This window comes from Synchiropus splendidus, chromosome 10 (assembly GCF_027744825.2).
Source record: "Synchiropus splendidus isolate RoL2022-P1 chromosome 10, RoL_Sspl_1.0, whole genome shotgun sequence".
Lineage (NCBI taxonomy): Eukaryota > Metazoa > Chordata > Actinopteri > Syngnathiformes > Callionymidae > Synchiropus > Synchiropus splendidus.
Window position 1 is genome coordinate 3,317,758 of NC_071343.1, and position 22,716 is coordinate 3,340,473.

General features: G+C 47.4%; 2 protein-coding genes across 3 annotated transcripts; one reads left to right on the forward strand and one right to left on the reverse strand.

Moving 5' to 3' along the window:
* The first annotated feature begins 117 nt into the window (after positions 1-117).
* On the forward strand, positions 118-2,498 carry nup62l (nucleoporin 62 like). The gene is made up of 2 exons (XM_053877528.1): positions 118-2,031; positions 2,094-2,498. Exons 1-2 carry the CDS (start codon positions 595-597, stop codon positions 2,250-2,252), a joined length of 1,596 nt encoding a protein of 531 aa, XP_053733503.1. The 5' UTR covers positions 118-594; the 3' UTR covers positions 2,253-2,498.
* Positions 2,499-2,553: 55 nt separating this feature from the next.
* Positions 2,554-18,600, reverse strand: itga6a (integrin, alpha 6a). 2 transcript variants are annotated; one of them, XM_053877517.1, is made up of 26 exons: positions 18,365-18,600; positions 11,969-12,093; positions 11,827-11,906; positions 11,501-11,762; positions 10,742-10,867; positions 10,454-10,667; positions 10,192-10,385; positions 10,035-10,129; positions 9,810-9,937; positions 9,273-9,362; positions 9,156-9,217; positions 8,922-9,091; positions 8,717-8,860; positions 8,217-8,332; positions 7,668-7,830; positions 7,508-7,594; positions 7,363-7,442; positions 6,334-6,411; positions 6,157-6,259; positions 5,607-5,783; positions 5,459-5,539; positions 5,283-5,390; positions 5,112-5,207; positions 4,918-5,043; positions 3,566-3,689; positions 3,065-3,203 (listed from the first exon to the last, which is right to left on the reverse strand). In XM_053877517.1, exons 1-25 carry the CDS (start codon positions 18,544-18,546, stop codon positions 3,582-3,584), a joined length of 3,195 nt encoding a protein of 1,064 aa, XP_053733492.1. In that variant the 5' UTR covers positions 18,547-18,600; the 3' UTR covers positions 3,065-3,203; positions 3,566-3,581. The 2 variants fall into 2 exon arrangements, with proteins under 2 accessions (XP_053733490.1, XP_053733492.1); XM_053877515.1 differs by lacking the exon at positions 3,566-3,689 and having other exon boundaries at positions 2,554-3,203.
* Positions 18,601-22,716: the final 4,116 nt, after the last annotated feature.

Consider the following 22,716-nt stretch of genomic DNA (forward strand, 5'->3'; position numbering starts at 1 on the left):
CCTCACTCCAGAACAAGACCAGGAGATATTTAAACTCCACCACTTGGGGCAAGAACTTTCCACCGAGATAAACATGACCTCGAGATACAAATTATCACTAAGATCACTGTCATTTCAGGATAAAAAAAATAAAGTCATGCATGCCACATCCAAAAAAATAAACACGTCGGTTGATGATGAATAATATTTTCGCTAGCTTTGACACTGAATGCGAATGAGCAATGTTTCCTGCGGCTTAAATAGGAAATGTATTGTAGGAAAATGATTAAGGCGGAACGTTTCTCAGGGAGCAGAGTTTCTGTTGCACACCGGAAGTTCCTCAAAGTCCATCTATGGCGTCATTTCCTTAAGTGACAACGTCTGTCTTTCGGTGTTTCGGCCACGTTTTGGATCAAAATGCCTTCGGATCGTTTCCCTGGCTCTTCCGCGGAGATAGTCATCTAAGAACCGTTCACCGTCTGGTTTGTCGTCTCTACGTCCGGCACCGATCCACCCGCTCACTTTGTGCGACCAGTTCGCCAGTGCTCGTGTGCGACCCGCCAAAAGCAGGTGACCATTTTGCCGAACTCGAAACGGATCTAATCGCAACCAGAAATGAGTGGATTCAACTTTGGACAGTCCAACAGCGGGTTTACCTTCGGGACCCCAAACGCCGCCGCTCCCGCCACCGGCTTCGGGCTGCAGCCCGCCGCCCAGGCTGGAGCTGGGGACGGTTTCACTTTTGGAGCCACGGCACCGAGCGGAACCAACCCCGCCGGGACCGGTGGCTTCAGCTTCGGGACCCCAGCTAAGAGCACGGCGGCTACTGGGGGGTTTTCGTTCGGAACACCTGCGACGGCGAGCTTCGGTCTGGGCGCCGCTGCCCAAACCACGGCTGCCTCGGGGCTGACTCTGGGCTCCACGGCGACCCCTGCCGCCGGGTCAGGCTTCTCTCTCGGGGGCGGTGCGCCCGCAGGTGGAGGAGGAGGATTCACCTTCGGGGCTGCTGCTCTGACCCAAACCCAACCAGCAGCCGCGCCGGCAGCTGCTGCAACCACCGCTTCATTTGGGGGGTTCAGCTTGGCCACCAAGCCTCTGGCCACCACAGCTGCCGCCACAGTCGCCAGCACCACCCCAGCTGTCCCTGGAGGAGGGTTCACCTTCGGCACCGGCGCGCCCACCCTCACCTTAGGCGCCCAGCCTGCGACCGCCGCGGCTGCCGCAGCAGCGCCGGCTAGTGCCGGGTTCTCTCTGGGGATCAAGCCGTCGTCGACCCCGGCCCCTCCCGCCACGACCCTGGCGACGGCCCCCTCGCTGTTTTCAGCTCCGGCATCTACCGCTGCTGCCGCCACCACTGCTGGCTTCACTCTGGGTGTGGCCCCAACTCCTGCAGCTTCCACTGCTCCTGCCGCGACCTCGGCCACCGGCGGCGCTCTACCGTTCATGCTGAAACCTCTGGGAGCCGCCACCTCCACCCCGGCGTCCGCTGCCACCACAGCACCTGCTGCCGCCGCCGCCACCGCAGCCGGGGTGACTGGTTTCACGCTGGGAATCAAACCAGCGTCCAGCGCCGCCGCGACCACCACGACAACCACGGCCCCAGCCACCACCGCCCCTCCTGTCATGACCTACGCCCAGTTAGAGGGGCTCATCAACAAGTGGAGTCTGGAGCTGGAGGACCAGGAGAGGCACTTCCTCCAGCAGGCCACTCAGGTGAACGCCTGGGACAGGATGTTGGTGGAGAACGGTGAGAAGATCACCTCCCTGCACAAGGAAATGGAGAAGGTGAAGCTGGACCAGAAGAGACTGGACCAGGAGCTGGACTTTATCCTGTCCCAGCAGAAGGAGCTGGAGGACTTGCTGTGCCCGCTGGAGGAGTCGGTGAAGGAGCAGAGCGGCACCATCTACATGCAGAACGCGGACGAGGAGCGGGAAAGGACCTACAAGCTGGCGGAGAACGTCGACGCACAGCTGAAGAGGATGTCTCAAGACTTGAAGGAGATCATCGAGCACCTGAACACATCCAGCGGACCCGCTGACACCAGCGACCCGGTAAGACCCGCAGCGTTGTTTCTGACGGTGCCACGCTCATGTCTGGTTCTCTTCCTCCTCAGCTGCAGCAGATTTGCAAAATCCTCAACGCTCACATGGATTCTCTTCAGTGGGTCGACCAGAATTCAGTTCTCCTGCAGAGAAGAGTGGAGGAGGTGTCCAAAATGTGCGACAACCAGCGGAAAGAGCAGGAGAAGACCTTCCGTCTGAACTTTGACTGAGCCGTGTCCATGCATGGGTTCATAAAGGAGTATTTTTGATAACGTAAAGGACAACTTCCTGAGGCTCTCTGTCAGTTAGCTTTTGAAAAATATATTTCCTTGTTAATGTCTGTCAAAATCGAACTTATTAAATTTTGTTGTGGATAAAAACGCAGCAGAACGGCTTCAGCTTCTGACTTTTTAGATTTACCCAGACGCAGCACTTGGTGTGAAACAGTGTGGAGGACTGAATTTTTAAATGTAGCTTTGAAATTTGTCTTTTAGAATTTTGAAACAACTCATATTTGGTTTTGTTTTTATTTCAAAAGCGACAAAACAGCTGATTATGTACACAATTATACAAACGTATATCAAACAGTTATTCCACAGTTTCGTCAGTGATGATCTAAAACCATTCGTGTCCAGCAGGGGGGGCCACACTGGCTACAGTAAAAAAGTTGCTAGTTGAACTCTCGAGTTTAGAGAGAACTCGAGTCCTTTTGCAGAGTGGTCTTGTGTTTGTTTCCTCCAGTGATTGTCGATGCGGCCTGTCCAGGGTGACCCCTGCCTCTCGCCCCAGGTAGCTGGGATCGGCTCCAGGGAATGACTGCGATCCTCCTGTTCAGAAGCTCCGCCTCTCCCGTCAGTAGCTCAGACATCAAGTCAAACAAAGCTTTGGCTCCGTTACACTCAAGTATATCAAAAAATAAATATACAGTGTACAACTATTTACAAAAAACAGTTCAGTTCAGTGTAAAAAAAGACTTGGAAAGAACACCCAGCAAGTTAAGGCCGGAGTGCGGCACCAGATCAGGAGTAGCTCTCGCTGTCGACCCAAGTCATCCAGGGCTTCTTCTCGCTGGGGTCCGACTTCATTCTCCCATCTTCGTACGGAGGCGTCTCCCTCCGGATCCTCACGGCGTGGTACTGAGGGACCTTGTCCTCCTGCTTGGAGCGCTTGAAGAATCCACACTGGAAGAGAGGAGGTGAGAGTCAGAGGCGCACTGGTGACATCACATGACTCGGCTGCCATTAGACATGCTCAGCAAGCTTCGACCCGAAAGCTTGACTGCAGCTGAGCGTTTTAAGAGTCAGAGAAAGCACAACTGAGGCGATGAAGGGAGACAGTTGAAGGTCAACGTGCGCATGTGGACACTTGACCTGAGCAGTAAGAGAGAGAGAGAGACGGCTTGAAGAGTTAGAGCAGCTCTGTAAGTGAGGCATTTGAAGCTGGCTAAACACAAACATATTGCCCCAGCTGCACTTGTGTTTCAGTGGCGGCACAATATGTGCGTGAGTCTGCTGAAGTCGGCGACAGAGCGGCTGGTTTTTACCGGCAGTCGGCCTGAATCAGGCCTCGGCCGACTGCTTGTCTTGGTCAGAGGGCTGGATGTGGATCTCTGCTCTGTGATACGCAGCATCGTACTGCTCTTTGGACGCTCTCTTGAAGAAGCCACACTGGAGTTCAGACGTCACAACATGGAGACAAGTTCAGATGCAGGCGAGGACACACATTTAACTATCTGAGACAGTTCACTCTTCTTCTTTGGTCATTTCCCATCAGCAACTCCTCCCTCACCATCTGTTCACATTCATCATGAACTCTTCCTCCTCATTCTAGGTTCAACTCTTCTCCACCTCCTTCCTGTCCTCCCCTCCTTCCTTTGTCCCCAAACTTCTCCACGTGTCCCTTAGATCAGTGACTCTTAACCATAGGGCCAGGGCCACTGGTTGGGCCGCGAAACGCTCAGTTGAATTACATTAGCCACCTACAGTGGCAGTAGTGAGTCACTGAATTGACTTTACAGCTGCAAATCTGTGACAGTTAAAAACTATGGAGAAGTTCTTGAGAATAAAAAATGATAAAGAAAATGATGCTGCACCCGCCAACAGTAAAAACTGTTCATGAAAGAACCTGTTTTACTTAACTTATATGTTATTAAAATATATTATTTTCACTTTATGACAGACATAGTTTTATCATATTTATTTTATCCAGAATTTAAGTCAGTTTTTCCAATTCTCTCAACAGTTTGAATCAAGTGTATTTCTTAGTAAATTTGATGAACATGACTTGCACCTGCTTCTGCTGCTGGTTGGACTCTTCTATGACAAATATCTCTGTACTGATCACATGGTTTCATGTCATTTCACAAGGTCTAACTTTGTTTACATGTCAGTAGATTAAATATGGTCATTGATCACAAATGAAATCAAGAGTCATGAATCAGTTCTATTCCTTGTTCTGGGAAAGGTGGGCCCTGAGATCCAAAAGGTTCAGAACCTCTGCCTTAGATCATCTCATGTTTGATCCTGTCCATCCTCCCAATAACAGTATCTTCATCTCTGACTCCAGAGTCTCCAGTTACGCATCACAGCAGTGACCGCGACTGTCCTGTCAAGGCCCTCTTCACTGTTGCTGTCTCCACCCTGGCAGCACTCTCTTCCTCACCTCACCTCCCTCAGCCTTCTCTACACTCACTACATCATCATCTGACATCAATGTCCCAGTGTGTCCACACCACCAGAGTAGTCAAACGTCTTCCCTCTGGTTCTCTAGTCGTGTTGGAGCGGCAGGTCTGACAACTTTATCTTATCTTATCTATTTATCAGTGCTCGGCGAGTCGTGAACGCCATCCGCGATCGTCCATGAATGTGAACGTCCAGGTGTTGTGCAGAACTGTACCTTCCACAGCAGGAACACCAGCAGCCCCAGAATGAAGATGCCAGCCAGCACAGCCACCAGGATGATCCACCAGGGAACCCCTCCGTACTGAGCCACCGTGCTCTCCGGGAACACCGTCAGCCTCACCTGGGATTAGACACGGACACGCCTGAGTCCCGGCGGCTTTGTTCGAGGTGAATGTCACGCTTCCTTACGTTGGAGTCCGGAGTGGCGAGGATCATGTTTTTAGAGGTGTGGAGCACCAGAGAAGCTTTGACCATCACGTCCAAGAAGGACAGAGAGGCGTAGTCCTGAAGAGGAGCACGACGTGAGATTATTATTATTATCTGGATTATTCCAGGTCAGAAGACTAGAGATACGCAAACCTCGATGAAGGTGGAGTTCCACAGACGAGATCTCAGCTCGATTGTAGTTCCGTCCACCGCCTGCAGGGGGCACTTCAGCACCACACACTTCATCTCCTTCCCGCATTTCTAAACAGGAAGGCTGTTCATGTAAGGAGGCATCGCTGAACACCAGGATTCAGAAACGTTGGACTCACGAAAAGCTTGTTTTTGTCCGACTGTCTCCCGACGTGTTTCACTTCTGCCGCCTCTCGCTTTGTTTTGGAAGTCGAGGAGAGCTGCAAGTCACCGTCAACATGAGGCAGAGTTGCAGGGAAATGTGTGGCAAAGCACGGCGAGTCGGACCTGGATGTGTCTGAGCGGGTTGACCTCCCAGTCAGGAGAGCAGGGGAGTTCTTTGCCTCCGTTGGTGGTGATCTTCAGCAGGTACAGGAACCACTTCCCGTCCTTGTTCCACTTGGGCCAGTGGATGTGGAGCGACGCTTTCACCGACGGCGTCAGAGTCTTCCACAAGTTGTTAATCTGAAAAACATATGGTTTTAATCCCGGTGGATTTAGTACAGTAGTACAATTTATCCTATTTATACAGCAAACAATGAAGTTGAGCAAAGTGAACAATCATCTGTGACACAAAGAAATTCTTAGTCCCACAAACAGCTTGATGGAACATAATACATTTTATATGTATCATCAAATTTCATATCATGAAATGGAATATCGGCAGTTGCACTTTGTGGCTCTTCAGAGTGAATATGTTTGTAGTGAAGGTGAGGGCAGGACAGGTGAGGGCAGGACGGGTGAGGGCAGGACAGGTGAGGGCAGGACGGGTGAGGGCAGGACGGGTGAGGGCAGGACAGGTGCAGGCGGAGGCGAAGGAGGAGTCCAGAAGACCTACTGTGAACGTGTAATTAACCAGACTGCCGATCTCCTCTTCCGTCTTCATGGCGCTCTCCCCTTTCACGACGCCACCGAAGGACACACGGTTCGGGTTCACTTCCCTGTCGAGACCATGAAAACCCACATTGGTGCCAAGTCATTCAAAGGCTTTCCAAGTCCAAAAACTCCCACCTACCCGATGACTGACAGCGGCAGCTCCACAACCACTTTAGCTTTCACCGTCACCTCCGCCATCTGCGCCTGGACGCTGGTTCTATTGAAGCGGAAACAGTGTGGCAGTGTGAGGAAAAGAGCAGCTTCATTAACCACTAGGGAGGGGCGATATGGACAGAAAGAGTTATCGCGACAAATGTTGAAATTTTGGCGATAAGGATAATTATTGCAATAAATCCATGTTCATTCTATTCCATGTGTTGGACACTACAGTCTCTTTTATGATGAAACGTATTAGTGGAGTTTGTCTCCAACGTCATGACTTGTTGATGTCTCAATAGAACAGTGAACTAAGTGCAGAGATGAGAAACTCAATGTTTCAGGTCTCTGGTAGAAGCCGCTGGTGTCTGACAGGCTGCTCTGCCAGCTTTATTTAGGGGTTAAATGGAGCCGTCTCTCTGCTGTATCTCATGTCTCTGAACAGTTGACTTGAACTATGGAGCAGTCTGGACACATGTCCTAGATGCTACTGAAGAAACATTAGAAATCATGTGAAGAAATGATCAATCAGTCATATTCTATTCTCCAAATCATGATGCAAACTGTCAGTCCTTTGTCTTGTGTGAGGAAAAACAATTCTCTCTCCTAAAACGCTTGTTTTCCATGACCTTACTGAAGATGTCACTCATACTTTGACGCTTCAGATTTTGTGGATGGTCCCTAACTGATGGCGGCTCATAGCATTAGCGCTGCCTGTGAGAGTGTGTCCGTGATCAGTGAACCTTAATGAGGACGCGGAAGGGGATGTCATTATCAAAGGTTCACTGGATTAAAAATAAGTTTAAAACTACGATGGTGAACCCAAGTCCACCGCACTCTCCACAACTGTCACAAACATCATGTTCACATGTGCAGGTCCGATGTAGAGAGTGTGACGCGTGTTTATCAAATTTATCGTGAGATGCAGAATTGTCATGGTGGAGACTGTGTTTGGCGGCATATCGTGTACGATAAGTTATGGCCCATCCCTATTAAACACCGTGAGTCTCACGTTTGCAGCTGCAAGCTGAGGTCGATCTCAGTGGCGTCCACGTTCAACCCGTCCGTGCTCAGGATGATGAAGAAGGTCACCTGTTGAGAGACCACCTTGTGCTTAGAACATGTGTTGAACTTGGACTGGACAGAGCAGGCGTCACCTCCGAGTCTCCTTTGAACGGGTTCCCCAGCTCACACTCGGCCTGAGAACCGTTCTGGTTGACGGAACAGATGACCAGCTTCTCCGCCTGTGGGAATGTTTAACAAGCGTCTGAGCCGCTGGATTAACACGCAGACGTCCACTGGGGGTCAGGAGATTACCGCCGAGTGATGCGAGCGGACTCCGGAGTAGGACAGGGTCTCAGGAAATGACCCCACCAGTTTGGCCTCGTAAGCGTCGTCGGCGTTCATGTTGTTGACCGTCAGCTGCAGAGCCAGGTCCTTCCTCTCGTAGTTCAGATGGAACACTGGCACATTGTTTTCGCTGAGGAAGGCACAAAGATCTGGGTCATCTGGGGGGTTTTCTTATGCAATTAAAGTCTCTAAAGTCATTGATGCTCCCAGTCTAACCAGGGTCACAGGGCTAACCAGGACCCGCTCCGCTGGCAAATTAGTCAGCCATTAACTCGCAGGCCTGTTCTGAGCAGGAGGAAACCAGCGCACGACTGTCTGCCCTGCACCACCTCCGTGTCATGTGACCCAGATATGTTCCGTTCATTTTACGCTACTCTCACTGGGTTTCCGCGATCTGAAATCCTTCGTGGCCAAATGTGTCGAGTCATGACTGGTGAAGCGGGTAAGGCAGCAGGTCAGTGAACATATCCCTCAGGTTCATGATCAGAGAAGCTCAGTCAGACAGGCAGAACTCACAGCGGCAGAGGAGAGTACACGTCCTGCTTGCTCAGCTTGTACAGCAGCTTGTAGCTCATCCTCAGGTTGCTGTGGCAAACATGGTCGCTGCCACACCCCTCCTTCACAAAGTTCACCTGCACACAACACAAAAAAGCCTTAAAATATTTCATCATTGAATCGTTGTTCAGGGGTGTTTTTCGCTAGGGTTTCCACTACTCTGAATGTACTTGAAATTCTTATGAAATCAAAATTGTTATACAAATATTTTCAAGACATTAAAATATTCACCTTGAAACAAGGTGATATAAAAACTTCAATATAGCCACCATCCTGATTTATTGTGCTATTGTCAGATTAACTATATTGAAGTAAAATTAATTGTGGTTTTGACTTGAAATCTAAAGTAGGTTTCCTGATCCACTCAACAGTGTCCAGTTCAGTTGAAATCTTTAAATCGTTTTAAAGGGATCTGTGTTTTTCAGTTGGACAGTCGACCTTCGGAGACGTTTCTGCTTCACCTCAGTGCTTTCTTTGCTCAGCTGAGTCGGGTCCAAAATTGGCATCAGAGAAGGAAGTACATTCTTTGTCTTGTGGCGCTTAATGCCAGCGATCTCAGCGGACACGTGTATCGGAATGCTGCGCAGCATGTCCTTAATATTGCTCTGCACAGAGGACACACACTGTTAGACCACGGAGCTGCGCAACCTCCCTGAAGTTCTTCACCTTTAGCTTGGCTTTCACTTTGATGCACGTCTCCTGGCGCTGCCCGCGCAGCTCTAAGGTGCCGTTAAACAGGAAGTCGGTGTCACTCAGAGATTTGTTCAAGAACATCACCCTGGAGGGGAGCCCCAGTTTCCTGCGCCCCCCGTCTGCCTCCACTGAGTAGCTAATGGCTACAGAATGGAAGAGTTAGCACACAACAGCTTTCACAACAGAGGACCAGTGGCTTCTTCTTACTTATTCTTGGGTTGTAAGAGGCTGGGTTTCCTGTGTAGCTGAAGCAGGCGTCCACTGCCAGACTGCAAAGATATAGATGTTCAAATTCCTGAGTGAAATGAGAGGACATTCACTCACCAGTTGCTGTCGCCGCAGTTGTGGACAGTCAGGTCAATTTCCTTCGGCGAGACTTTGACAACACGTCGGATGCTAATGACTGGCCGCGCTCTGGAACAGCAAAAACAAGGTGTTAGCCCTTAACAGGATCGGACAATTCAGATGACCATAATTCAGCCGAGGTTGCTTTCAAACTGATGCAACGGTAGGAAGGGCGGAGCTTACCAGCACAGGCTTCAGACGGGGCGGTGCCACAGTTTGAGCTAAAAAGCGAGTCTGAAAGTGACTCGGCTGTGACCCAATTCTCCCCCTAACTCTAGCTCTTTACACTAGCCCTTGGTTCTGAGCCCCTTCCACGACCCCCCCACGACTAGCTAAGCTAAGTTAAGTTGCTAACAGCTGCGTTGAGTAACTTCACACTACTATGCTGCACTTGAGTCGCTGCTAGCCGCAAGGGTCAAGATAAGAAGTTTGAGCTCTCCAAGAGCCTCCGCCTGTATGTGTGCGAAGTCATAAAAGGGTGAAGCAAGAACTGAGAACATGAACTGAGATGATCACCTGTAGATGACAACGGTGTCCGACAAAGAGCCGACAGCCAGGTCTGGGTAGGAGTTACCGTCCAAGTCCAAGTTTCCAGCGATGGAGTAACCAAACAGCTTTATGTCGTGATCTTTCCCTGAAATAACCTGCAACACACAGCGTGTGTCGTTGAGCTGGAGGCACACCAACAGCGTCGCATACTTTTGACAGTTCCTCCTCCAGGACAACAGGGGGCACTCTCACCTGCGCTGGGATCGTCTTGAATTCTTTGGCAGAGCCGTGATAAATGTAGACTCTTCCTGCGCCGCCATCATCTGAGGGAGCTCCAACCGCCAGGTCTGGAAGAGACGGACGTTATGTATCGTCTGGCTTCCTAGGTGGAAAGTTCCTCTCAAATCACCTGCGTAAGAGTCTTGGTTCATGTCTCCGATGTTCTCCACCGCTAGTCCGAACATCGAGCCTTTGGTTCCGTCCAGGCGAACGGGAGAGACCCGGTTCCATCGCCCCGCTTGGTTGATGTAAACGTAAACAGCCCCTTCAACATCCTTATGCTTCATGTAGAACTGAGGAGCTCCGACGACGATGTCCTGCCACCTGGATCAGAACCGACCCATTTAGCATTCTCTAGCATCGAGCAGAGGTTAGCGAGAACCAGAACCTACCCGTCACCGTTCAAGTCCACCACGGTGACGTCGTATCCGAATGAAGAGGCCAGTCCCGGTCCGTGCAGCGTGTGTTCCACCAACAGTCTGGTGGAGTCCGAGTTCTCCTTCCTCAGCAGCAGCACGGCTCCTCTGTGATTGGCTCGCGGCGCCCCGGCCACCACGGTCAGACCCCGCCCCCGGGTGATACTGTGTCCGGAATCCAGAGAGAAGCCTGCCGGGGCCAAAGTCGCGAGGACAACATTTGTAAGAAAAACGAAACAAGATGAGCCACTTTAGCGGACTGACCCAGGTAGCTGTTGGCAGGAACCGGCACCAGCTCAGGGTTCAACAGGTCTCCAACCTCGTACGGACCATCATCATAGATGCCCATCTCCAGGAGTGTATTGTTCTTCTGCTCCACTCGGACAACTCCTGTAGGTGATGGATTCATATTCAGTACCGATGACTTTTGAACCACAGCGGTTAGTACGGCCTATTTGGGTCACATGTGTTTCTGACTCCGCAAGCGTTCTATCTGCTATCTTCATGAGCGGTGGTGACCGCGCTACTCAATCTCCGTGGAAGGCTCGGCACCCGGGTACCAGAGAGGAGAGCCAGGACAGAAGAGATCATAGAGATTTTGCCTGGGCTGTGGGGCAGTGGACCAGATCTATACCCTGTACGGGGGACGTAATATTTTACCTAACCGCTCCGCATGTGTTTTGTGGATTTGGAAAAGGCCCCTGACCGTGTCCCCCAAGATGGACTCTGCCAGACCCCGTGGATGGACAGAATTTCTCTCTGAAGTTCAGTGACCTTAGAATCCGTTTTAAGGTCACAAAGGGTGGACTTCCCACGTCTAGGTTTCTGGGCTGAGCCTTAGGGGTAGGGTCAGGAGCTCCAACACCCGGGAGCTCCTCCCCATTGGCGGGAGCCATGGACTTATTATGGATGTCTCCTGGACTTCCACATGTGGCGGTGTTTTTGGTAAGTCTTTCAGGGAGAAGGCTGAGGGGACACAGTTGGCAGGGGAGGAAGTGGAAGTGAGAACATGATCCTCCAAACCTTTCCAGTTGTAAGCGCCTGGAGCTCCAAACACCAAATAATGGTAGTCCTTTGTGAAGGTGGCGGCCAGACCCTGCTGACACGACCCGAACATCTCGTGTCCTCGGGCCCTGCCCTCGCAGAAGTTCCAGTTGCCGCCGTCCTCATCCGACAGCGCGTCAATGGTCAAGTCCTGACTCAGCACGTAGCATCGGCCGGTGATGTCGCGCGACTCCTGAGGCGTGTTGGCGAAGTGGCGCTTCTGATAGCGGTGAGCACACGTCTGTTGGGAAACAAAGTTAGTTCATGTGACTAGTCCAGATCACAGAAACCAGAGCTGAACTCACCACCACTTTCCCGCCGGGACCCTGGCTCTGCACCGTCACCCCCATCCACTGGTTCTCCTTGTTTTCAAAGCTTTTGTCCTCTGAGATGAAACATTAGCATCAGACTGGCGTCCGGTGATTGATCTGGGGCTCCATTTCTCACCGTTGTTATCGAAGTCAACGCGTTCACAGTCGCTCATCTGGCTGATGTCACATTTATAAAGTCCTCCAGTGACGCCCGACGCCTGCCTGGCTAGCGCCGGCGCTCTTGGCGCACCGATCAGCAGCCTGTGGAAGACACAAACAACGTCATGCTAGCTAATCCATAAAACTACCTAGATATTGGGCTTAGCTTCTCCGATTCGTCAACTACAAACCCACACTTGGTCCACATATTTTCAAATACATATTTTAATTTTTTTTTCACTTTTTTCATTTGATTTTCTTCAATAAATAATAACACAAGAAAAAAAAAAACAATAGCAAAATGAAAACAAGAGCAACAATAATAATAGAAAACGAATGAAAAGGGACTAGCATCTGTTACCGCAGTCAAAAGAGATATTTCAAGATACAATGTACAAAGAGTATCCCTTGTTCACCCCCCAAAAAACAACAAAAAAACCCACAAACAAACAAAAAGAGACATAACAAAACTAAACCAATGACAACCGAAAATACACCAGATCATAGTAATAAAAATAAGGATAACTCAAGATATCAGCAAGTAGAATTTTAAACTTACATATTTTAATTTCAACAAACCATCGTAGCAGAAACTAGTACAACTTTGACCTCATTTCTGCCGCTTAATCTCGCCACTAAAACACAGATAAGACGCTCTTTGACCATGAACATGGACCTGGCACCTTACTGACCCCATTTATCTGCGCAATAGACGGATACTTTATTACATCTCTTCCTGCACAGCAATAAAGTGCCGCCGCTTGTGAAGTGTTTACGCCTCAGCGATAAGACAGATGCTCGTTCAGCAGTTCTTGTTTTGAACATGACCTTGTTCAACACTCAAGTTTTGGAACGAACAACGGCATTGTTTTGAACTGATTTGTCAAACCTGAATTTTTCAATCCACTTCTTCATCTTTCGTAGCCCATTTTTATGTTTTTATTCTTATGATCCGCTGTGTTGTAAAAGTATGCTTATAGTCGACTTGAATGTCAGTTGTGAGAATGAGTGACTGTAGGAGCAATTAATGTTACTAATAATTATCCGAGCAGTTGTGATAACAAGGGAGTGAATGTAAAATAACTGTGGATGTAAAGAATATAAAGGGAAGAAACAAGTAAATATGAGTAAGAATAAATTTGGTGTAGTTGCTTTATAATATATATTTATATATATATATAATTTTTGTATTTACATTTGTTGATAACATATGCAGGGAAAAAAAGGTAAATGTGAAAATATATAAAAAAAATATATCTGGATTTTAAAAATAAATATGTGGGGAAAATAATCAGGAAATGTATTTCTGAACTAAAAATCTTAAAAGTTAGTAGGTTATAAATTAATGGTTTTGCTCACAAAATATAAAATGTATTACAGAAGTCACACAGATTTAATAATACAAATGCGGTAACCAGCAACTTTATTTTGGCAATATTATTTTTCCAAATTGAAAAGTAATGGAACATTGAAATTCTTATTTCAACACTGAATCAATGAGCTTCTTTATGTTGCGGTGCGTCGTCTTAAAGGCAGTAAATCTGATTTGGAGGGAGTAAAATGAATCAATTGTTCTTGCTCTTCAGTTGGGTGACTAAATGTGTGACCGGGCGTCGGTTTATCTCTGAGGCCTGAGGGAAGGAAGTCGTTCAAGGGTGACTCACATCCACGTCGAGCGGTTCATCAACTTTTCTTTTTTCATTCCTCATCCATTTGATTTGCCACCTTTTTTAAACAACGTCCTTCCTGCCTTCGCGTCACATCACGTGACTTCAAAACACATTCCGCCCACCTTCATTCAAAAATTCAACATAAAAGAAAAGATTGTTTTAGGTTTCTACACTACCATGATCATCTGAGAGTTTTCTTAACTGAGCGTGCGGCTAAAACGCTAACAGACGGCGGTTAACCGTTCAAATGCTACTTCAGCTTACGCAGCATCAACTCAGAACTAAAATTGCTAAAATTGCTTTTAATTCAACTCGAATTAAAATTGCTAAAATTTTAATTCGTTTTTTGACACCTTTATTGATCCATTCAAACGTACAGCAGAATTTCTGACAAAACTGCGAAGCTAATGCAGCTGTGCCACGGTTGGTTAGCTTAGCGTGTTCGCCAGACTGTTGGCACAAACAAATACATTGAATTGTTCACCACTGCGTATTCAGTGGTGATGTGATGAACCACTAGCTACTGTTCTGCACACCATGTCAAACTAGTATGGCAAGTATGGAATACACCTGTAGCTCACCCAAAACCATCATTTATGTTTTTGCTCGTTCACCATTGTGTTCTTTGTGCAAAGCAGAAACGTTTCCTGTTTTTGCAAATTTTACCGTGAGGTTCCCCCCGGCGTGCGACCAACACTTCCTCTCCAACATATTTAAGCCAGTGGTACAAAGCAAACCATTTTGTTGCCTTCATCAACCTGACAGTAAATATCAAAATAGTTACATTGTTGATTCATACAGATCCAAATGTGCGAGGAGACTCAGATTGTGTTGAACTATACTTCTAGTTCGACTCATCACACAACAGATACCTCAACCCTTCTTCATTGTACAGCTGATCTCTGCTCTTTTATCAAGTTCTCGCCCGTCTGCGTTTTTAGTTTTGGGATGTTTCTGACATGACTCTGTCTTTCTAGACAACAGCAAAATCTTTGTAGGTCAGGACACAGTTTGAATTTGGTGCACTTTGCAATTAACAATATAATAATTTTTAATCATCTTTTTTGCATGTTTTTCAAAAATCTGAAATGAAATTTTAGAAACCACATCATTTAAACAGTTTGGCAGTGAATAATAAAACCAAATTTAAAAATACACTTCAAAAGAAAAATGTAGTTGTACCGTATTTTTCGGACTATATGTCGCTCTGTGGTGCACATCACAGGTCTTAAAAAAGTGCGTTGAAAAATCGCCCGGCCCGACTTGTTGGCCCCATAAAATAACTTATCGGTCCAGATCCAGCCCCCAAGCCTCAAGATAGGAAGGCTGACATGGTTTGACGTGGTTCTTTGAGATAGTGCAAGGTTTATTAGAGGAGGCTGATTGATAATGAGAGAAAACAAATCAAAAACAAAAAGAAAATCATAGAATTATAGAATGTGATGTCATCGCCAAAACTTGCGAGCTGAAGAAGACTTAGTGGGAGGGTAAAGTGAAGTTTAAAAAAGTGCAAAATATTTTTCTGAGAAGCAAAAACGCCGGAGGATTTCCACCCTGATGTTTGGGCTAATGGCTACAGATTCAAAAAGTCACTGACTGACTGTATCACAACAAGCTTTTAATGAATGTAGAGAGGGGCGAATAGAAACGCATTTCCTGATGACAAAGGGAAGCTACAGTGCATTGTCGGAGACTGCTGGGACTTTCTGACGAACAGAAAGGAAATCCTCTCCACCCTCGTCTTCTCTCTGGACGCCTCCTATTGATCTGACCACTGGTCTGAGGACCTTCATTTGCTCAACAAGGACCCTCCTCGTGTTAGACCGGAGCCCAAACAAAAGCCAGTGAAATGCAAATACACGCAGCAGCTTATACAAAGTCAATGTGCCGTATCAGCGGTGTGGTGACCCTGCGGTGTGAGAGCGGGGTCTCCTCAGTCGAGCTCTTGTTTAGTCTTCCAGGGAGATTAGCCAAAGCAAACAACACAAGTGGATGGAACACCTTCCTCAAACTTGCTGGTTTCCCTCCGCCTCTGCTGCGGCAGACTGGCAGGAATGTAGCGGGTAGCTGAGGAGGCCGGTCAGAGCTGACTGTAAACGTTGGGCGGCCAGCGTGACCTCAGCGCCGACAGATGTGCGGCAGCAGCTCCAACAGCCTCACTGCAGCTGCTGTTTTGTTCCACGCTCGGATCACGAGAGCCACCCGTTACACAACACCACGACTCAACGGCAACTCTTCCAGCACACACCGAATCAAATGACTCCTCAGTCTTGACCTTTTAGACAAACCTGATTAAGTGTGCGAGGAATGTGCGCTGCGATGATTCTCTCAGGTTACAGGCGCACAGATGGTCACTCCGCCGCTCAGCGCTTCCTCCACTCAACCACGACGAGAAGAAGCGTGTAACGGTGAGTGTCAAGTTCGCGGCAACGCAGCCCAGAGTTGTGTAGCTCCTGACCACAGCGTAACATCGTGTGGCTGTTAGTGATGCACGTACGGCCTCAGAAATAACTACTTCAAATGCTACTTCAAAAGTGTTCACATTAAAAAAACACTCATATATCGCAATACTTAACTGTATGATTTGATCTTGATTATTTTTAAGTCAACTTTATCCATATTTACGACATAGATACTAGATAAGCTGCTGCATTTGTGACGTATTTCATACTAACATTTTCTTTGTGCACACTGAAGTCATTTTGTTGATGGAGGAAGCAATTTGTTCCTATGCTGGACGGCGAAGTCTAACTACACGTCATAACAATAAACTTATCGCACTGCATTGTCTGATATTCCCCCTTACAGCATCGCAAAGTGAGGGATCCGCTTCTGTATCAGGATACGTATCGTACCGCTAGATACCTGCCGATACGCAGCCCTGTAAGACAGCATCCATGACTTGGGTTAAACACCTCCTCTGTCCTTTCTGATCTCGTCCTTCCCACAACCTCAGCACCTTCATCTCAGAGAAGCTTCCCTTTCACTTCAGCTGCTGCCATGACATCGCACTTGTCTCCACCCCGCCTGCACTACGGTGCATGCTACGGTACCGCTAGTGCGTGGCTTAATCCAGGCACAGTCTGTGAATAAATACCTAAACTTTCATCATGTTCTGGGTAACTTATAACCCCAAATGGGGGTAAATTAAAGGAACACTAAGATGCATTTCCATAAAAAAAAAGTAGCTACATTATTAGATTAGATGAAGCATCAAGTTAACATACTGTAAACAACCCTGTTGGCTGGAAAACAAAACAAATATAACAAATACTGCTGCAACACAAAACTCTGTTTCACAACCTCATTGCTGAACAAAAATCGATGCAACTCACAAAGGATTATGGGACCAAACAGAGTAGTGAGTGATTGATATATTACATCAGTTGAAAGCGGAACTGATCAGCAGACATGACACATCAGCCATTTTTGTAGTCCATGTCACTCTGTCAATTGAAAGGGATCATTTTCAGTTTTGTTCATTTTAATTAGACTAGATTTCCTTTACTGTTTCCACTATATGCATTATAGATTTAACTTTCAAAATGCAAACTTTTTTTTATTTGAAGTGAAGCTGCTCTAGGAGTGTGTGATATTCAAGTACTTAAACTGCACAATAGGACCCCTTTAAGCGTTTTTATTTATTCTTTATATATGTTATGTTTATGTTATATATATATATATGTATATATATATATATATATATACACACACACTCTTTTAATCACATCATCCCTGCCTGCACTCTCTTCTTCACCTCTGTTCACTACTGACCTACAACACAATTAAAAGATTAAAAGTATTTTCAGATAAAGCTGGATAGTAACTGTACTTATAGACCTCCATATTTGAAATGTGAAACGATGAAATGTTTCTGCAACTTAACGCACCAATCTGAAGAGAAAAGGAAGGAAGAGTAAATCAGCCATGTGATTGATGACGGTCATTAGCTATGCATAGATGTTTGACGGCGATTCTCCACCACAGATCACTTTATGAGGATGCGGAATCTTTTGTTGGTCAAGTGGGTCAGGCCGGCGAGCGTGGGAAATCTTGGCTGCCCCCTTTTCCTCTCCGTTTGGGGCAAAAACCAACTATCAGACCGGTGTTACATTCTGGCCCGGCATTTGCCCAACAAACATCACCTGCTCCCACGTCCTCCTTGACTCACTGGGCCATTCCAGCAGACCAAAGAGCAGAAGATAACATTCCACCAGCGTGGAGGGGTCTGATCCCATCTCATATCAAGCTCCACCATCCTCCCCTGCGAGCGCCTGCATGCGGATGCAGGCGCTGACATGCCACCACAGTCCCCGCTGCAGGGGGGTAGAATAGGGGCTCTAATAGTCCTGCAGGGGGCTGAGCGGGCCACTGAGGAGCCCTGCAAGAACCTGCCGGCCTCAGTGAGAGGGAAGTGAAGCAGCTGACCCAGAGATAAACTGAAGTCCATGACTGCAGTTTATCTCTGGCTCGTGTGTTCACACTGGCTGAGTGAGGGACGCACTTCTGATGAGCAGTGGGGGGAGAAGAGAAGGGATCCCCTCATCATTAGCATGACACATAACTATTGTTTCACACTTTATGATGCGATTGAAACAGACAGACAAAGAGAAGTCCCTTCCCGATCTTCTCCAACTCGAGAGCCGTGAGACGCACAGAACAAAAAGACCCGTCCTACGGCAGTAGATTTGAAGCTCACTCACAGTCGTCTATCCGGGTTGAGTTGCCGGTGCATGGCGAGAGAGAACCCGAACAGACTCCCCGCCTCTCCGGACCTGCGGATGACCTGCAAGGTGTCCAGGTTGAAGGCCAGCACCGCGCTCGAGCCCATGAGGTAGAAGAGCGCAGCCGTGGCGGCGTGGCGCGGTCGCTCCCGCGGCAGCATCTCGGCTCTCCGGGTCAGTCCTCGGGGAAGTCGGCAGCCGGTGATGCTGGTGGCTCAGTCGGACCTGAGAATGAAGAAGTGGCGCTGCGCCGCTCAACCCTTTGAGAGGCGCTTACATAGCGCCCTCGCCGGCAGCGACGGGTACTGCGTGAACCTGAATTCAGAGAAGTAGATTCAGGAAAGATGGGAAGAAAATAGCTCGTTATATCCAGTGTTAAATAGTGTATTTACCTAAAAAGGTAACTATTTAGGCGAAAAGTTTGATCGGTGATTTGCGTTTGAGTGTTGAAATTTCAATTGCTTTTTTTCAAAAGCATTTTAGACGCGCTAATATACATATTGTCCAAATTTTGTTTTGCCACATTTTATTCTTAGAATGATTATATTTTCTTATTTTTCCACAGATTTAGTCATATGTGTATTTATCTTTATGAATTATTGTGTCTGTATATATATATATATATATATATATATATATATATATATATATATATATATATATATATATATATATATATATATATATATATATATATATATATATATATAATTTTTTTTATATATATATAAAATCCATGAGATTATAAAATGCTGCTTCCTTATTAACGGTTTCCCTTCAACAGAGGAATTATTTTTGCCTCAGATTTTCACAATTACAACAACTATGATGGCTGCCCCTGACAATTGTGGCCATTTACAGATATGATAACGCACTTATATTCATCTATCATCACCGACAGACCACCCGATGTTTCAGATGCATTCACCAACATAAACCGTGGTGGTATCCACCTTAAAGGCAGAGAGAGGAGTTTAAAATACACCAGTGTCCGCACAAGTGGGCAGGAGTAAATAAACAGCCTGTCAGTCAGCTGAACAAATAATCTTCCTCAAGTAGAAAGACACAATGAGCTGCAGGTCACAAACTCGCTTACCTTTGTTGGTTCCTGTGTTTACTACTTAAACGAAACCAAGGTGTGTATTTGAACAATCCAACGATGAATAATGGAATTCATTATTAATGAGTGACTTCATCAAAACACCTGCTGTGTCAAAATATCAGGCAAGATCGTGAATAAATCATGAGTGCTTAGTTGTTGACATATTCACTGTAGAGTCCAGGTTTATGTGTTTCAGCGCTGCAGTTGATGTTGGGTCACAAGTGACTGCATGTTTACGCCGCCACAAAGTGAGAATTCTGCCAGAAAAAGAGGGCACAAAGCGCTTATTGTGGAAGTAGTGTGTCTGCGTGAGTGTACTCGGCGGCGGCCGGGGAGTGTGTGTCTGGGGTGGGTGCAGCAGTGAGTTAAGCACATTCCTGATTGCAGCAAATGACTCTAATCTCAGATATGTGAATGGCATCTCTGTTGATGCATGTGACAGATGTCAGACCCTCTGGCTGGTGAAGTCACAGATCCTGGACGTGAGTCACCACATCAGTGAACTCAGTTTCAGGCCGGTTTGTTCAGCAGTCTTATTATTTAATCGTGCCGGCAGATTATATAGAGACAACTGAGATCATACTGGAGCGTCACACATCTCCACATCTACAGCGCTCTTGTCTTCATCACATTTAGTAGGTTGAAGAAGCTTGCGATATGTTCGTGCCTTCAGCAAAATAGATTTTTGATTCCACTGCTGACTCATCAGGAGCGACTCAGGAAGAGTGGACACCCCGACCTGTGGTCCTACTGAGACCCGAGGAGAAGCTAAGAGAGTGAATCACTATTTTAATTTGAAATAAACCAGAAGCAAACAGTAAAGCCTTCAGTACTTGTTCACACAAGCAAATACCTGGTGAAGTAAGGCAGCTTCCCTGCTCTTGCTTATGGAGGTAGATTAATGTCATGCAAGCATGTGACCTGAGGCTTCTCTCTGGTTTCTTACAGACTGTTGCTGCACTGGATCTTGCTACCTGGCTGTGAAATGTGCACCCACCACAATTGAAGCTCAGGAATCGCAGGAGAATTTCTACATTTGGTTAGTCAATTTTGGTACTCAGGGTGTTCAGTAGTTAGTTGGCAACAACATAGTTTAAGGGACAAGGCCAGTTGATAATCAAATGTATGTCTAAGATCAAAGCACAACACAAGATCAAGCTTCTCGAAGTCCATCTAAAAGTAGCCCAGTCAAGCTTTGATCACAAAATCATTTTTTAATGCAAAAAATCTTTTTTAAATTCCATAAATTAAAAGAAACAGAGTTTCGTGCATTTATCGTGCGTTCTGTGTGAGAGGGGTTTGAACATTAGATTCTCTGGATGTGTTCTCAGGTGATCAATGAAATTTCAAAGGTGGGTCCGGCCCCTGTGACACCACCCTGTCCACCCTGGGGGGCTGAAAAGGTATAAAACCGTCTGGAGCTGGGATCAGAACCCCTCACAAACACAAAACTTTCCAACTCTGTGGCCCTGAGGCGGATCAGGTAATCTGATCCATCAGAAGTGGGGAGCTGCCCGGCCTTGTATTGTCCCAGAGTGAGTAACAGGAGATGAGATCCAGGTCGGGCAGGTGGACTCCTGCGGATGGCCAGCTCTTTTCTTCGCAGATTAGCTGCACGACTGCACCGAACCACCTCCGATTTGACCATTTGAAATCTGCCCATCCCATAATCTGGGATTGATCAAACATGTAACACTTGGAAGACGGAGAGAGGCTTCACAAAAATAAGACGATGTCTGGGACATCTGATATAATCTTCCCTTCAGGCTCCGTTGGAGGAAACCAGGCCCAAGTGCTTTGGGGAGAGGCAAAGAAACAAATGCCCAGTTGTCTAAGGCGTTTTCCCTGTCAGTGGCTGGTGGAATTCTAAAGAGCTGTGATATTAAAACAGCTGCTCAGAGCAAGACCTTACTGCTGCTTGAACACACAGCTACAGACGAGGATGAAGGTGTGTGTGTCGAGGCAGTTTCTCCTTGTTCATATGCTACGTTGTGACAGACACTTAGTGGACTAGTGCATCATCCCACTCATGGCAAGGTTTGTCACAGTGAGTTTCATTTCACCTGAATAACATGCACAACTTCTGACACCATCTAAGATCTCAGAAGAAGCAGGTTCTGAACAGATCAGCAGGTGTGTCTCCTTCTCGCAACAGAAGAAGGCCACACCTTTAAAAGGAAACCTCTGGAGCTGTGATAGTGTGCCACAGTGGAAGTCGAGTGTCTGCATCGCTGCCTCCCTGAAGACCAGCATTAAATCACTGTGTGTGTGAATGTGGCAACAGCTGATCCAGGTCCTGTTGTGACAGTGGCCCGGTCTTTTGTAGGGAGACCATGCGCAGTAAATCTGCTCCACTGCCCTGGTGCAGAACACCGCCTCCCTTTATGGAGGCCTGGTGGGGGTGGGCCCTGCTGAGTCAACAATGGAGGGAGCAGGACCTCAGCCATTGTTGTTCGCCGGCGGACGACTCGGGGATGCCTTTGTGCTTCCTGCAAAGTGGAAAATCATTTTTGTTTTGCTCTTAAGGAATTTGTTGTTGGGCCACCTCTGTTTCAGCAGGACTTTTGACGCTCTCGATACGCACCCAGAGTTCTGACACCGACATAGAGCGGCTCATGTGGCGGAGACAACTAAAATGATGGCAGATCTAAGGCAGATAAAATAGGGAACTCCATCAGTGGTCAGGACGTTGGGGCTCAACTTCACTCCCCTGTAGCCAACTGCACCCAGGTGACCTGAGAGGAGGGATGTCTCCGGGCTGCTCCAAGGCTTCCCCCCAGAAGGACATACCCAGAAGACGTGTCCTCACGACTGACTAGATCCACTTCAACTGGAACAGAAGTGCATTCCGAACCCGTCCCAGAGAGAATCCTGCCAAGAAACTCGTGGTCTTCACACACCCACCCAAAACATGACACGCCTTTTGGCTCAGCTCTCATCTGGCCAGAGCGGTGCAGAGCATTTGGCACCGTGGACCAGCTTCAGCTACAGTATAAAAAGCATCAAGTAAAAGGGCACTTATATGAATACAGACATTAAATTCAGCAGAACTGCTTGTGTGGTTTTGGATGCATCTACTGTGAAACAAAGAGACACAACGCAGTGAATAGTCTGCACTGCATACCGCCGTCCACTGTTCCCTCCTGCTTCAGGCTTCCTCGCGATTGTTTTTGTCTGGCAGCGATGCCGTCACAGCCTTTGTTGTCCAAAATATCCCCTCTCTGGGGGC